Source organism: Acomys russatus, chromosome 7 (genome assembly GCF_903995435.1).
Source record: "Acomys russatus chromosome 7, mAcoRus1.1, whole genome shotgun sequence".
Classification (NCBI taxonomy): Eukaryota; Metazoa; Chordata; class Mammalia; order Rodentia; family Muridae; genus Acomys; species Acomys russatus.
In genome coordinates, this window is record NC_067143.1 from 5,787,327 (window position 1) to 5,802,005 (window position 14,679).

General features: G+C 50.9%; 1 protein-coding gene across 1 annotated transcript in view; it reads right to left on the bottom strand.

Moving 5' to 3' along the window:
- Grin2d (glutamate ionotropic receptor NMDA type subunit 2D) overlaps positions 1–14,679 on the bottom strand; it is a 39,069-nt gene that overhangs the window by 18,590 nt on the left and 5,800 nt on the right. The window contains exons 3-9 of the mRNA XM_051148555.1: positions 11,531–11,645; positions 11,047–11,258; positions 10,620–10,788; positions 9,842–9,995; positions 7,273–7,398; positions 6,908–7,137; positions 5,891–6,051 (exon numbers count right to left, since the gene is read on the bottom strand). Of these exons, the coding sequence (XP_051004512.1) occupies positions 5,891–6,051; positions 6,908–7,137; positions 7,273–7,398; positions 9,842–9,995; positions 10,620–10,788; positions 11,047–11,258; positions 11,531–11,645 (1,167 nt within the window). The remainder of the gene's footprint in view (positions 1–5,890; positions 6,052–6,907; positions 7,138–7,272; positions 7,399–9,841; positions 9,996–10,619; positions 10,789–11,046; positions 11,259–11,530; positions 11,646–14,679) is intronic.

Here is a 14,679-nt window from a genome sequence, read left to right on the forward strand (position 1 = left end):
TACCATGATGCACCCCCCAAACTGCTTCCAGCCTCTGACATGCTGTCAGGAGCCACTGATTTGGGGAAGTCCAGTAGGCATGAGAGATCTCTGGAGGTGATCCGGTATTTGTAAGGTCTGTGTCGTGATGTACGCCAGAATTGCTTCCAACCTCTGACTACCCTGTCAATTGTGTTTTGTTGCATCTCTCTAAAATCTGACATTAGACCAGGAATGGTGGTGCATGCCTTTAATCCCAGCACCCAGGGAGGCAGAGGCAGGTGAATCATTGTAAGTTTAAGGCCAGCCTGGTCTACAAAGTGAGTCCAGCACAGCCAAGATTACACAGAGAAACCCTGTCTTGGAAAACCAAAAAGTAAAAACATATGGCATTGGTGTGAACTGTTACTTTCTGGGTATTGACCAGCTCTGATTGAGCAAACTTATTGAAGATGTACTGTTTGTCGTTTAGATGAATTAATCTCTGACTATGGAATTCCTGATTTGAGTTAAAGTTAGTTTATGGCTGCAATAAATACCTTTGTGGACCTCCATATGCCTCACTAGGGGTAGCTTTGTAGCAGATTTGTGGCTTCAGATGGCAGCACGAATCCTGGTATTTCACCATAAATATATGCAAGTTGGTTTAAACTTCGCATGAACCCAAGGTAGAATGGGGCTACCTAGAGGTGTCTAAATTTATTCTGTTTCTTTGAATGAAAGACAGATAAAAATTAATGTCCTGAATTCATTATGAACTAAGAGATAGCTGGATAATGTATAGTTAAGTCAGTCCTAATTGATAAGGCATAGATTCTTGTAACTTTTAGGCCTTGTCACTCTGAACTCACTGTGAACTTATGTAATGGATACTTAGATAAGAAATTTTTAGATTTAAAATATATAATCTGTTGTATTTTAGAATTCATCTGTATTTGTGATTAATTGCCTTTTTTCAACTATGAGGTAATACCCTTTTCTCAGAAGTAGAAGTACGGTCATCTACAATAAACAAGGCTGAAATTGGGATGCTTAACTTCAGTTGAAGTTAAGATGCCTGATTTCATCCACCTTTTCTTTTGAATGTTTGTGTGTGGCTGGTTTATTTTCTATCTCTTCTTTCTTTTTTTGTTTTGTTTTGTTTGTCTGTTTGGTTGGTTGGTTTTTCGAGACAGGGTTTCTCTGTGTTAGCCTTGTAGTCCAGGCTGGCCTCGAACTCACAACAACACGCCTGCCTCTGCCTCCCAAGTGCTGGAATTAAAGGCGTGCGCCACACCAGGCTCTCATTTCTTGTTTCCCTGTAGATTCACAAATAGGTTAGCAAACTCAAGGCCATCAGTCTTCTACAGCTAGTAAGCCTAAGTTCACATTGGCTTACTGGAAATCTCCACAAGGAGGTCTATCTACAGATCAAAGAGCCTCCTTTTACAACCCCGGTGCAATCTCTAGCCAGAAGCCTCTTTTCCAGCCTCAGCCATAGGAAACTTGTGGTCAGTTTAAGCTCTCCTCCTCGGCTGCAGTACAGCCAGTCCCTAGAGAAGAAACCTTGGGCTCCCTTTTCTCTTTTGCTTTCAATCCTCATCAGTTGCCTGAGCCATCAGCTCTGGCCACCCAAGAGATTAAGGGAACTGGAAGGGCATCCAGATCCAGTACCAGAGACCCTGCCCTGGACCTCTTCAGAGCACCAGCCGGGCATTAACAGGCCTGGTCTACAAAGTTAATTCCAGACCAGCCATGGCTACACAGTGAGTTCCTGTGTCAAAAAGCCATGATGATGCGCTGGAGAGATGGCTCAGAGGTTAACAGCATGGGCCGTTCTTTAGAGGTCTTGAGTTCAATTCCCAGCAACCACATGGTGGCTCACAACCACCTGTAATGAGATCTGATGCCTCTTCTGGTGTGCGTGAAGATAGTATATACATATACATAAATACATAAACGAATACATGTATTCATATACATAAAATAAATAAATAAATAAATAAATAAATAAATAAATACAGCTTTTAAAAAAAGCCATGATGATGATGATGATGATGGTGAAGAGAAAGAAGGAGGAGGAGGATAAGAAGAAGAAGAAAAGGAAGAAAGAAAGGAAAAAGAAAATTGGCAAGTCCAAACTGAAGTGCATGGGGACCTCCCCTAAGGTAGGGCACTTTATCAGTGTTTATATGAATTAATTACATGTTAGAGTGATAACAGTTTGGAGTTGTTGGAGTGACAGACCTCTCACCTCTTTCTTTTCATGTGGCTCCTCTGACTCAGGCTCTTGGCTTCCAGCTCTGTTCCAGAAGAAAGGATGAGAGGGAACAGCACAGCCCACTGCAAGGAGCGAGGAGGAGGAGGAGGCCCGCACTCTAACCCAAACCATGCCCTGAGCAAACAGGCCATTTCATGGCAGAGGGAAGAGCCACGTAGGAAGGAGGCTAGGGAGGCTGGGGTGCAGTGAGAATATAGGGAGCAGTGGGGCCGCGGAGCTTCAAGATGGAAGGGAACCGAAGGCCAAGGAGGAAGGAAAGTTAAGAGGCAGAGCCTGTTTTCCTGAGCTGCCTGCTAAGCTGCAGGAAAAGCACACTAACTAACTGAGTGCATCAGGAGCCACAGCAAGCTTTATTCACGCCGAGGCACCGGCCTCTGAACCCACTGCTGCCCGTCCTGAGGGCTAACAGAGTGCCAGCCCCCGGGGGACCAGGACCACAGGGTCTCAGCACAGACGCAAGTAGCAAGGTCAGAGGGACCAAGCCGCCCTGGCCAGAGGCCCAGGAGCCGAGGTGACTTCAAAGGTTGTCTTTCCCTCCCTTCGTTCCTTTGTTTGTTCATTCATTCATTCATTCATTCATTCATTCCGTCCTCTCATGTGTGTATGTTACATGCACAAGTTTATATAGATGTGTATGCACATGTGTATAGAAGCCATAGGCTAATACTGGATATCTTTAGTTGCTGTCCATCTTGTGTGTGAGTGTGCGCGTGCGCGTGCACGCACGTGTACATGTGCACATGCATGCATGTGTGTTAGCGTGTATGGTATATGTGTGCCCGTGCACGTGCACAGAGGGAGGACATTGAGTGTGACCTGCTCTCTCACTCTTCACCTTATTTCCCAGTGACAAGGCCCTCTCACTGAGCCTGGGACTGGGCTGGTAGCCAGCGAGCCCCAGTGATCCTTCCTGTTTCTGTGTTGCCCCCACAGTGCCACACACTAAGCTTTTGATGCAGAGGCTGGGGTTCAAAGGTCCTTAGGCTTGCTTAGTAAACCTACCACTTTTCTCTCTCCAACCAGGTTCCGCACAGAACCAGGAGCTCATCTATCAGACAGCTCAGCTAACCAGTCCTCGTGGCCTGGGAAGGGACTAAGCAGTCTTTTTTTTTTTTTTTTTTTTTTGCCTTTTGGCTTGTTTAGGGTTATCGGTCAAGGCGGGATGGCCACCAAGCTGGCTTTCTAGCTTAAAGTAAATAGTTTCCCGTGGCATGGAGGAGCCCTGGGACATTTTCAGGGTGCCTGCCGAGAGCATCAGCCACACTAAGGGAGAGGGCGGAGGAGGTGGTGTCTCACTACCAAGGGTTGGTGGTCAGAGCACGGGAGACAAAGCAGAGCTGGCTGAGAAGGAAGTGCCGAAGCTCAGAGCCAAAGGGGAGGCTCGCTGCCTCAAGTCTCAGGGGAGAGTTTGGATACAGAGTCCTTGTAAGCCCATAGAGAGAGGCTAGAGAGGCAGAGATGGAGAGCTACGAGAGAGAACTTCGTTGGGCTTGGCAAACACAAGCAAGGGAGCAGACGAACAACAAACCCCCAAATGTGGCGCAGGGGCTCCAGCCAATGGCCGCACTGCACCTCAGTTCTCAGCTCAGATGATCAGCTCTCCAGCTGCCCGGACAGCTGGGAGTGGTCGTGGGATAGGCTCTTAGAAATATGCACAAGGGGGCTGGAGAGATGGCTCAGAGGTTAAAAGCGCTGTCTGCTCTTCCAGGGGTCCTGAGTTCAATTCCCAGCAACCACATAGTGGCTCACAGCCATCTATAATGTAACCTGATACCCTCTTCTGGCCTGCAGGTGTACATGCAAGCAGAGCTCTGTATACATAATAATAAATAAATCTTAAAAAAGGAAAGAAAGAAAGAAAGAAAGAAAGAAAGATGCACAAGCCCCTCAAGAAAGGCGCACCCTTTTCAATAAGGCAAAGGTTTGCCCAGAGGAGACCCGCCACTCTTTCACACTTCCTCCATGGGGCAGCGGCAGCCTTCCTGTGACCATGAGACAACCAAATAAGCATGAAGTGCTACCCTGCAAGTGTGGTAGAGCAGAAATGCGTAAAGAGTTTGGACCCTTAGCCACACCTTTGAAGCGTCCTGCTAGCCTACCCTCTTTTGTTCTCTTTCATTGAGACAGGGCCTTACTATGTAGTTCAGAATGACCTTACACTCCCCCCCCCCCCAGTCCTCTTGCCTCATGCTGGCAGGTCAGGCATGACCCACCATGACTGGCTCCCAGGAAAGCAGTGTGTTAACCTCCTACCCAACTGGGAAGGAAGCGTATCTGCTTTGTTGTTGACCGGGTTTCCAAGTACAGGAACCAACTCTCCCCCAGAACTGCTCTCTTGTGGTATTTACCTGGGTGGCTACTATGTGCTACAGCACTGTATCCTTGGGCTCACCCTGCACTGTGCCTGGAGCAGACTGACTGCATTCCTTTTCTGGTAGCTCAACCATCTATTTGAGACAAAGGGATAACAGGTCCAGCTAGGATGGCTGAAAGAAATGGGTCCTGAGGAAGGTTCTAGATGGCATAACGGCCTCCATCCTGCTCCCCTGTCATCCCCTCTACCAATCTCTGCAGTGGAGAAGGCTTGGGGACAAGAGCCGAAGGCGTCTCACCACTTTGGCACAGAGCCAACCCTGATGTTCTGTGTGTGTATGTGTGTGTGTGTGTGTGTATGTGTGTGTGTGTTTGTGTGTGTGAGTGTGACTATTTGTCCTCCTCTCCTCTGCCCTCTCACTCTAGGTCCCTGCCCTTCAGCCACCTGGCCTTCCAGATGTCCCTCCACACCTACCTCAGGGCCTCTGTCCTCTGCCTGCAAGGCTCCGAGTCCACCCCGTGAGCATACGCATCACCTCACCTAGAAGCTCACCTGACGCCCTGGTGACCATGGCCCTGCTGAGAAGCCCACTCTCTATACCCTGGTGACCCTGCCGGTTTGTGTGTTTGTTGCTCATTTTTTATCTCTAGAATGTCAGTAACTGAGAACAGCAAATGTCTACATAACTGTCTGACGCAGAAGGGGCGATAAGAAAAGACGTACTTGCTAAGAGACTTAAAAACGAGGGGGTGAGAGAGCTGCTGTGCTCAGTTTAGGAAGCCGCACCACTGGGGAGCGAAGCCTGGGGTCAGGACAGACCAGGCTGGCCCTCTGCTAAGAGCCACAATCTAAGCCCCAAGCTAGGTTTGCCAGACCAGAGGGAGCTGACATAAAAAACAAGAGAATCCCCTCCCATATTCCAAATACTCACTGGGAAGTTCAGAACTGACAAGAGTGACACAATGACTTTAACAGAGACCCACGGTGCTCTGGCTACTCTTGTGTGTGAACTAAGGTTTTTGTTTGTTTGTTTTGAGCCAGGGTTCAGTATGTAGCCCTGGCGGGCCTGGACCTCCCCAGGAGCTGCCTCCCAAGTGGTGGGATTAAAGACACGCACCACCTCTCCTGACCAAACTTTGTTCTTATAGCAAGGAGATGCCTTTGTGACCCTCACTGCACACACAAGAAACAGATGAGTCAATTGTCTAAAGTTCAAGACAAGCAACCGGCCCTGACTGTTGCAGGCCCCCTCAGTGCACTGCCCCAGGATGACCTCAGGCCTGAGCCCCACCCACCCCACATGTTCTAGGGGCCCCACTGCCCGAGTCTGCGCTGACCCTGCCTTGAGCTGTGTGAGCGCCTCCTCCACTCTCGGCTGGTTGTATCGCACCATGTAGCTGTGCATATCGGGGTAGTTGCTTCGGATGTTCTTCTCCGTGGACCCGTTGGGCACCGTCCCAAACTTCAGGGGTGGGTATTGCTCCTGGGGCCGCTGGAACTGGAAAAGCAGGGGAGTTATTAATGTACCCTCTAGGAAACCCTCAAGCCAGACGTCTCATTCTGGATAAGCCTGCAAACTAAGGGTCAGGCTCAGAGTGTGTTGGCAGAACTGCACTCCCCTCACTGTAGAAGGTGTGAGCAACCTATTTTGCTTACTCTGCTGTTGTACCTCCAATCCACTGAAAACAATGCTTAGTGCAGCCTGCTGCATCTATCCCACAGCCTTCTGACAGTGTGAGATACAGGGCTAGCACTGCAGTCTCTTGGTGTCTCTTAAGGCTGCCATTGCTTCATGCACCACAAGGCGAGAGTGCAAACCGAGAGGATGGGCATTTGGAGTGCTTTGATAGAATAGCTTTATGCGTGTTGAGTCTAATTGTTAAGACTTTGGAGTTGACTTTATTGCTGCTCTTATGTGAGACGGGTACATAGAGCTAGCTTGCCCTTGAACTTATGATCCCCCTGCCTCAGCCTCTGGAGGACTGCATTTACAGGGGTGCAGCACTAGCCTGAGGTGGACTCCTGTATGCCTTGGTGTTCAGTGTTCTGTCTCCATTATTGGTAACTCAGTCTGATGTATTTTACTCAAGCGTGGTCTCCAATGGATGAGCTGTGTCACAAAGTCAGCCTTCATTACAGGGCGAGGGACACACTTGTCTATGACACCCTATTTGGCATTACTACTTCTGGGGCACTGGGGCCTCTTTCCCCAGGAATGTTTAAATTGTTCATCTTCTTTCAGAACCTCTCATCTGCTCTGGAATCCCTCTTGGGGGGGCGGCGGCATTCCTGTCAGGAAGTGCTCTGCCCTGGGACAGGTGACAAATGAGCCGAGCCTGCTCCCCTGTACACACCTTCCGGTCACTGAGCCCAGACACGGTGTCCACGTACTCCTCCTGGATCATGAAGGCAGCCAGGTTGGCTGTATAGCTGGCAAGGAAGATGACCGCAAAGAAAGCCCACACCAGCACCATGATCTTGCTGGTCGTGCCCCGAGGATTCTCCACCGGCACCGAGTTGTTGAACACCAGGGCCCACAGCAGCCAGATGGATTTCCCGATGGTGAAGGTAGATCCGCCAGGGCCTGTCGCAGGGAGCCAGGACAGGACATGGGCCTCACAGTCCTTCCACTCCCCGGGAGAGGAGAAAGGACTGCCACTCCCGGGGGGCTACTGGGAAATATAGTTCCGTGTAGGGTCAGGTAAGGAAAGGGACTCACGTTTGCCAGTGGCCAGGCTGCGGTTATAGCCCACAGGACTGAGGTACTCAAAGATGAAAACGGTGACGGCGACCACGGTGAGGCACATGACGAACATCATCACCCACACAGCGGGGCTGTAGGGTTCTGGGGACACCAGAGGTGTCAGCCAAGCGGAGGCTTGGGGGACCAGGGGGGAGCCCAAGTTGACTCTATCCCATTCTGTTCGCTTTTCTGGTCACTTTCTCAAAGTGAGCTACTGTGACCGTTTCTGTGGGTTTTTACCCCCTAAGTCAGCTGTCTACTAAATGTTTCCTGAGCCCAAGACCTGAGTCTTCACCTCTCTAGCTTCCCCCGGGGCTGTGCATCCCATCCTGGGCTCTGTGTCTTGGCAGCCATGACCACCTAGCCCCAAGCCACACCCCTTACCACCCACCCTCTCACAGAAGACCCTTGCTCCTATCTCTTCAGCTCCTTGTTCCTGTCCTCCCCATCCCTATGAACATCAAGGACCAAGCACAGTCCTCTCTGGGACCATCTCCACAGCCTCATGGCCCCAAAGGGAAGGGTTCTATCTCCTGTCCCCCCCTCCCCTCTCTCTCCCCCCCCCCCCCCCGCCAGAGGAGCCTTGCTGAGACTACCGAAAGCAAGGGAGGAAATGATATGACCAGCTGGCCTTGACCCTTGCCCACTTCTGTTGTCCCCGCCTCAAGATGGTATTTCTGCCGCAAAGTGCCACAAAGTGGCTTCCTGATCACACCCCAGATCCGAACACGTTTGACACTTCTGCCATGCCTCTGCACACCTCCATCCCTCGTGTCACAGGCCACTGCGGTAGCCCCGTTGCCAGCTTCCTGTTTGCACAGAGCTATCAGCAACTCACATCTGAACATACGTCCCTTGTTACTTTCTCAGGTGAAGCCCGGACCACCACAGAAAGAATAAAACCCAGACTTCCTATCAGAGTGTCCCATAGTCCGCAAGCTACGGCACACCGCCTCTGCCTTCCGGCTACCTCGTTTGCTTGTCTCCTCATCAGCCACACAGGCCTCAGTCAGTCTTCAAACCTTCCATACTGGTGGCCTCCATGGTTTTTCCCTTCCAATCTTTACAAAGCTGAAACCCCTTCCTCAAAAAGGCCTCCCCTCCCCTATCCACACCAACAGCAATCCCGAGCCTCCCTCCCTCCCTCCCTCTTTGCACCTCAGCCTAATGTCTCATGACAGCTGCCACCATTGGGAGTGGGCTAGTTTGTATCTCCCAAAGGCAGGCAGCTCCTTAGAGACAAGAATTGGTCTGTCTTAGTCACTTTGGTCCTCCAGGTCTTGGGTTCAATTTCCAGAACTGGAAAAAAAAAACAAAAACAAAAAACAACAAAACAAAACAAAACAAAAAACCCCACACAAACTAAACAAACAAAAAACCCCAAAAATCCCTACATATTTTTGTACTAGGGTACCCCTGGCCTTGGAGATCCTCTTTAAGAAAAAGCAATACACCTGGGCGTGGTGGCACATGCCTTTAATCCCAGCACTTGGGAAGCAGAGGCAGGTGGATCTCTGTGAATTTGAGGCCAGCCTGGTTTACAAAGCAAGTCCAGGACAGCCAAGGCTACACAGAGAAACTCTCTCTGGAACCCCTCCCCCAGAAAAAAAAAAAAAAAGAAAGAAAGAAAGGAAGGAAAAAGAAAAAGAAATACAAATCCTCACACTCTGGCATGAGCAGACAGAGACATAAAGGGTGATTGCATGTTCAAAGCCAACCTAAGTTACATAGTAAGTCCATATGTTAAACAAACAAGCAAGCAACCCTCCCAAAAAAACTTCAAAGATCAGCTGGGAGGTGGTGGTGCACACCTTTAAATCCAGCACTCAGGTGGATCTCTTGAGTTGGAAGCCAGCCTGATCTACAGAGTGAGTTCCAGGACAGTCAGGGCTACATGGAAAAATCTAGTCTCAAAGAAACCAAAAATAAAATAATTATTGGACTGGAGAGATGACTTAGCAGTTAAATGAACTGGCTTCTCTTCTAGAGGACCTGGGTTCAATTCCCAGCACCCACATGGCAGCTCACAACCGTCTGTAACTCCAGTTCCAGGGGATCTGGTTCCCTCACACAGACATATGTGCAGGAAAAACACCAATGCACATAAAAGAAAAATAAAATCTTTAAACAAAAGAAAAAATCTGATTGGGTGTGGTAAGGCACACCTATAATCCCAGTGCTTGGGAGGCAGAGGCAGGCAGATCTCTCTTGAACTCTGAGTTTGAGGAGAGCCAGGACATATAGAGACCTTGCCTGAAACAAACAAGCAAACAACCCAAAACAAAACTAAGCTGTGAGTGCAACCCCTCTGTAAGGGATGGCTCCTGAGCTCAGGCTGGCTGAGCTTCCTGTTGAAAGCCCTGCCGGGAAAGCATTTCTCTCACTTTACAGATGAGAAACCTGAAGCTTGGAAGTGATGTCACTTCATGGGAGGAAGTCATACACACCAGGACAGGTGATCCTGGCATGGGACCCAGGGCCCACACTGTTAGAGACAGTTGGCCCAGCCTTGTCTAAGTGTGACTCCCTGTCCTGACTGGCTCACCGAGGAAGGCAGAGGGGGACACAGTGCCATTGCTGCGTGCCACCATGACGCTGATGCCCGTCTCTACAAAGGGGACGGAGAAGTCCACGATCTCGGACCGCTCCTCGTTGATGGTGAGAGAGCCGATGGCCATGTCTGCGCGCTGATAGAACACCTGGGGTGGATCGAGGAGTTGGCAAAGGAAGCAGCTCAGGGGACAGAGGCCAGCGCTGGCCAAAGCCTGGCTCTGGGAGACAGTGATGATGTGGGAGACAGGCTAGGCGGTCTGGTTGATGAGCGAGGGGGCGAGTGGTGGTGGTGGGGGGGGCAGAGGGGCAGGGAAGTAAGGGAGAGACAGCAGAAGCAGGAGCGGACCAGGTCTCTTTTACCCTTCCCAACGTCCACATCACTTGCTTAAGGCCTAGGGGGATCCAGCCTCCCTGTCCAGCCTCCTACTATAAGTGCCATCCTCCAAAGCCCCTCCCTACGAGTTTTACCCCCCTAGCCCCGCCTCTCCCCAGGAGTTCCACCTTCTTAGCCCTCTCTTCTGTGTCCTCGAAGGTCCCTTCTTCTAACAGCCACCCATAAAACTGACAGTTCTCTTGGCCCCGCCCCAAGCGTCCTGGTCCCACCCCTGAAGAGGCCCTCTGCCTGTGGCCCCGCCCCAGACCACGCCCTTACCAGGCCCAGCACGCTCCTTTGGCCACGCCCCCTGCTCCAGGACGCCCTCCTCTTGGCCCTTGGCCCTAGAATCCTCAAAAGTCCTCCTCTCCCACAGGTTCTGTGCCGCCTGTCTTACCTCACCAATCATGCCATTCCAGACACCATCGATCTTCTTGCCGTGCTTGCCGTTGGTGACCAGGTAGAGGTCATAGCTGAAACCGATGGTGTGCGCCAGCCTCTTCAGAATGTCGATGCAGAAACCCTTGCAGCACCGCTTCTCCGGGCGGGGGGCGTCAGGAGGAGGGCTGCGGGGAGCGACCAGGCTTGGAGAGGTTGGGGACCACTGTTAGGCTCTCCCATGAGGTGAGGGACAAGCGGCAGCTAAAACTACGCATAGTGCTTTCTTGGGAGATGAAGCTTAAGAATTTCTCAGTACCCCCCCCCCCCCCAGGTCACCCAGCGGAAGGGCTGAGGGGCTGGGGCCAGACCCGCCACGCTTCTGGCGGGCGGGGGAGGGGGGGAGAAGATTCGGAGACTGAATCGGCTGGATCCGGGGCTGTCACCTGTGGGTCCGGTTGAGCTGGCTCCTGCAGGGGACCGAGTCTCTGATGCAAGTGCCGCTGATGGGGTCTGCAGGCTCCACAATGACAAAAGGTCTTTCTTCCAGCGTGGCCACAGTGAGGTGCTGTGTGTCATCCACCGGCTGCAGAAAGCGGCCGTAGCGGGACCATAACGGGTACTTGAGGCGGAGGGTCTGTTGTTCCCAGCTGCCCACCTTGGCAAAAAAGAAAAAGAAAAAAGAAAAAGAAGGAAAGGAAGGGAGGAAGAGAACGAACAGTCGTGCTTCGGAGGGCTGTGTGCCGAAGCCAGACACCCTCCTTCCTTCACACCAGAACCCGTGCCTTCAGTTACGCCTTTCCACAGAACCTTGGAGTCTAGACCTGTCTCTCCTCCCTCAGATCCGGGGGTTCAGACCCCAGCCCTCTTCCCTTAGACTCGGGTCCGGGTGCTCTCCCACAGAGGCCTGAAATCTGGTTGGCCACTCACCACTTCCCATGTCCTGTCTCTGGTGAGGGAGATGACCACCAGTGAAGGGTTCACCAGAAAGCCGTCCTCATTGAAGGAGTAGTCTCGGTTGTCCCAAGAGATGTTCATGAAGTACCTGCCCCAGAGAAAGGGAGGGGCTCCATGAGGACCTGGGCGGGGTCTCTTGGTTGCTGAGGGCTGAGCCTCTTAGCACCTTAGAGTCCTTGCATGCCCTGGGGTTTCTGAACCTCCCTATCCGGTGGGACTTTTTTTCCCCTAAGATTTATTTATTTATTATGTATATTCTCATTCTCTCTCTCTCTCTCTCTCTCTCTCTCTCTCTCTCTCTCTCGCTCTCATTTATTTATTTATTATTCTGTATACAGTGCTCTATCTGCTTGTACACTTCCATGCCAGAAGAAGGCACCAGATCTCATTACAGATGGTTGTGAGACCATGTGGTTGCTGGGGATTGAATTCGGGACCTCTGGAAGAGCAGCCAGTGCCCTTAACCTCTGAGCCATCTCTCCAGCCCCCCCCTCCCCGTAAAAACTTAACAGCACTAAATACAGTGTCCCTTGGAACATGGGAAGTTTCCTGTCTCCAGGCCTTTGTAAAGGCTCTACTGTACCTAAAAAACAAACGAACAAAAACAAAAGCAAAAAACAAAACAAACAAAACACAAAAAACTTGTCTCTAGTAAGTTGTAAATACTGAACCCAAATATCCCTTCTCCTGGGATGAAGCTCCTCCGGAATCTCTGGGTTCCTAAATGCCTTCTCTGTGGGAGAGTACAGCGCCCTTTCACACCACCTTTCCAGTCAGCCTCTCTCTGTCCCTGCAAGTCCCATTCTTTCCTTTCCCGCCTCTCCTCCACCCCCAGTGGTCCTCCTGGGCCCTCCGCTGGGCCTCCTGCCTGCCTTTCTAGTCTGTAACCCACCTCAGAGGTGCCCTTCCTTATCCAGAGCCCACTCCATGCCTGCCCACTTCCTTGGGACCTGCCTTTGGCTCCCAGAATCTCAGAACAGAGTCTGGGCTGCGCAGCCATGCACTCAAGGCAAAGCTTTGCTCTCACCCTCCATCCAGACCCCATCACCTCAGGACCTCATCTGTTCTGTTCTGTGGAGGTCCCATGTTTGCCTTATGCCCCGCCCCTGTCCCCGCCCCCACTGGTGTTCCATACGCTTCCATCATGCCTGCTCTGAACAAATGTTCTCCATAGCTGTGAACTTGCTGAGCACTCTGAGGCTGAAGCTGGCCCGAAGGCCCTGCCTGTGTGTCCTTTGAGCCACTCTCATTCACACAGATGGCTGAAGCCCCATGGCTTTTCCGCCTTGGTCTTCCATCTCTTTACTCAGATCTTCCGGTGCTCAGTCCCATCCATGTATAACGCTTTTAAAGAAATGTGTATGTGGGGCCTGGAGAGACGGCTCAGCGGTTAAGAGCACTGACTGCTCTTCCAGAGGTCCTGAGTTCAATTCTCAGCAACCACATGGTAGCTCACAACCATGTATAATGTGATCTGATGCATACTGTATACGTAATAAATAAATCTTTAAAAAAAGAAAGAAATGTGTATGCATGTATATTTATGTGCAACCCATGTGTGCAGGGGCCCTTGGAGGCCAGAAGAGAGTTCTGAGTTGTCTGTCTGTCTATCTATCTATCTATCTATCTATCTATCTATCTATCTATATCAATATGTATTTGTGAGCTACCCAATATAGGTGTTGGAACCCAACCTGGGTCCTCTGCAAGAACAGCCAGTGCTCTTAACTGCTGACCCCTCTCTCTCTCTCCAGCTCCTCCCCTGTCTATCACATTTTAACCTCTACGTTTTACCCACCTGATATCACGCAACCCCTAGGCTTTTTTGTCTCACATTTCCCCCCAATTTAAATTACATCTCACAGGCTGGCACCTGTGGACAGTTCTTTCTTTTCTCACCTGTTCACTTCTTGTCCCTCTTCCCCCTCACCCTCCCTCATTAGGAACTGTCAGCTCTATGAGAACAGGAGATTTATTTACTTTTTTCCCTTCGCTTTTTTTGAGTCAGAATATCATTATATAGCGTTGGCTGGCCTGAAACTTACTATGTAGCCCAGGCTGGTCTTGAACTCCTAGAGCTCTGTCTGAGTGCTGGGATTAAAGGAGTATGCCACCACGCCCAATTTTGATACTTTTGCGCCTTAAAGCAGTCCTTGGCGCATAGATTCGCAGTAAAGGGGGTTTTCAGGGATGGACGTTTGGCCAGCAGTTCATCCTTAGGTCTCAGTTTAGGATCCTGTCCTCCAGGGGCCCCCACACCCCACCCTGAAGCTTATTTCCCCAGGTTATGCAGTCTGTTTTGGGAGGCTGACTGTCACCAAGCGGTCTCCTCTTGGGATGCTGTTCTACAGTGAGACTTGTGGGTTCTAAAATTATGAGGAAGGAGAAATTATGGATTAAGATCTGAACAGTAGTTGGGAAAAGCCAGCCCGAGGGAAAGGGGAGCGGGATCAGAAAGACAAAATCAGGAGATGAAAGAGTCGCCAGCCCAGAGTTGGCCTGGATTCCTGGTCTAATCCATGCATGTTCATTCTGCCCGCTTTCTCCTGGGGAAATTTAAATGAGACTGCTTTTTTGCAACCAAAAAATGTCCTGGTTGGGCAGGATTCCTCCCCCACATTCCCCAAGGCCGCTGCTATCTCCTTTACTGCAAGCCTCTCACTGTGTGGCCATTATCCTCATCGCTGTGGGTCACCTCTTTAGGCCCTTGCATTGTTTGAAGAAGTCTGTGGTCTTATTCATCCCTCTGTTCCCAGGGCCCAGCGTGAGCTCTGGTTCCTAGCAGGCGCTCGGTATTTATGAACACAGGATGCTTTTCTCACGCTCTTGTTCTGGGGTCCTGATTCCCGACTCGGCTGTCCATTGTCCCCCCCCCCCCAGGTCCTCCTCTGCACCTACCACCTACCACCTCCTCCCAGACTCTATCTGGCCTTCCTTCCGCTGTTCTGTCGCCTTGTGCACTGTTTTCCCCACTCCCAAAGCCTTTTGTGGGAGAGATGCTGTCACACTCAGTTCCCTTCAAACACCACAGCGTGTAAGCTGGACCCTTGGCCACAGCAAGGATGGCCATACCCAGCCTACTTTGCAAACCCAGCCAGGCCACATGCAGGGGTGGGATAAAA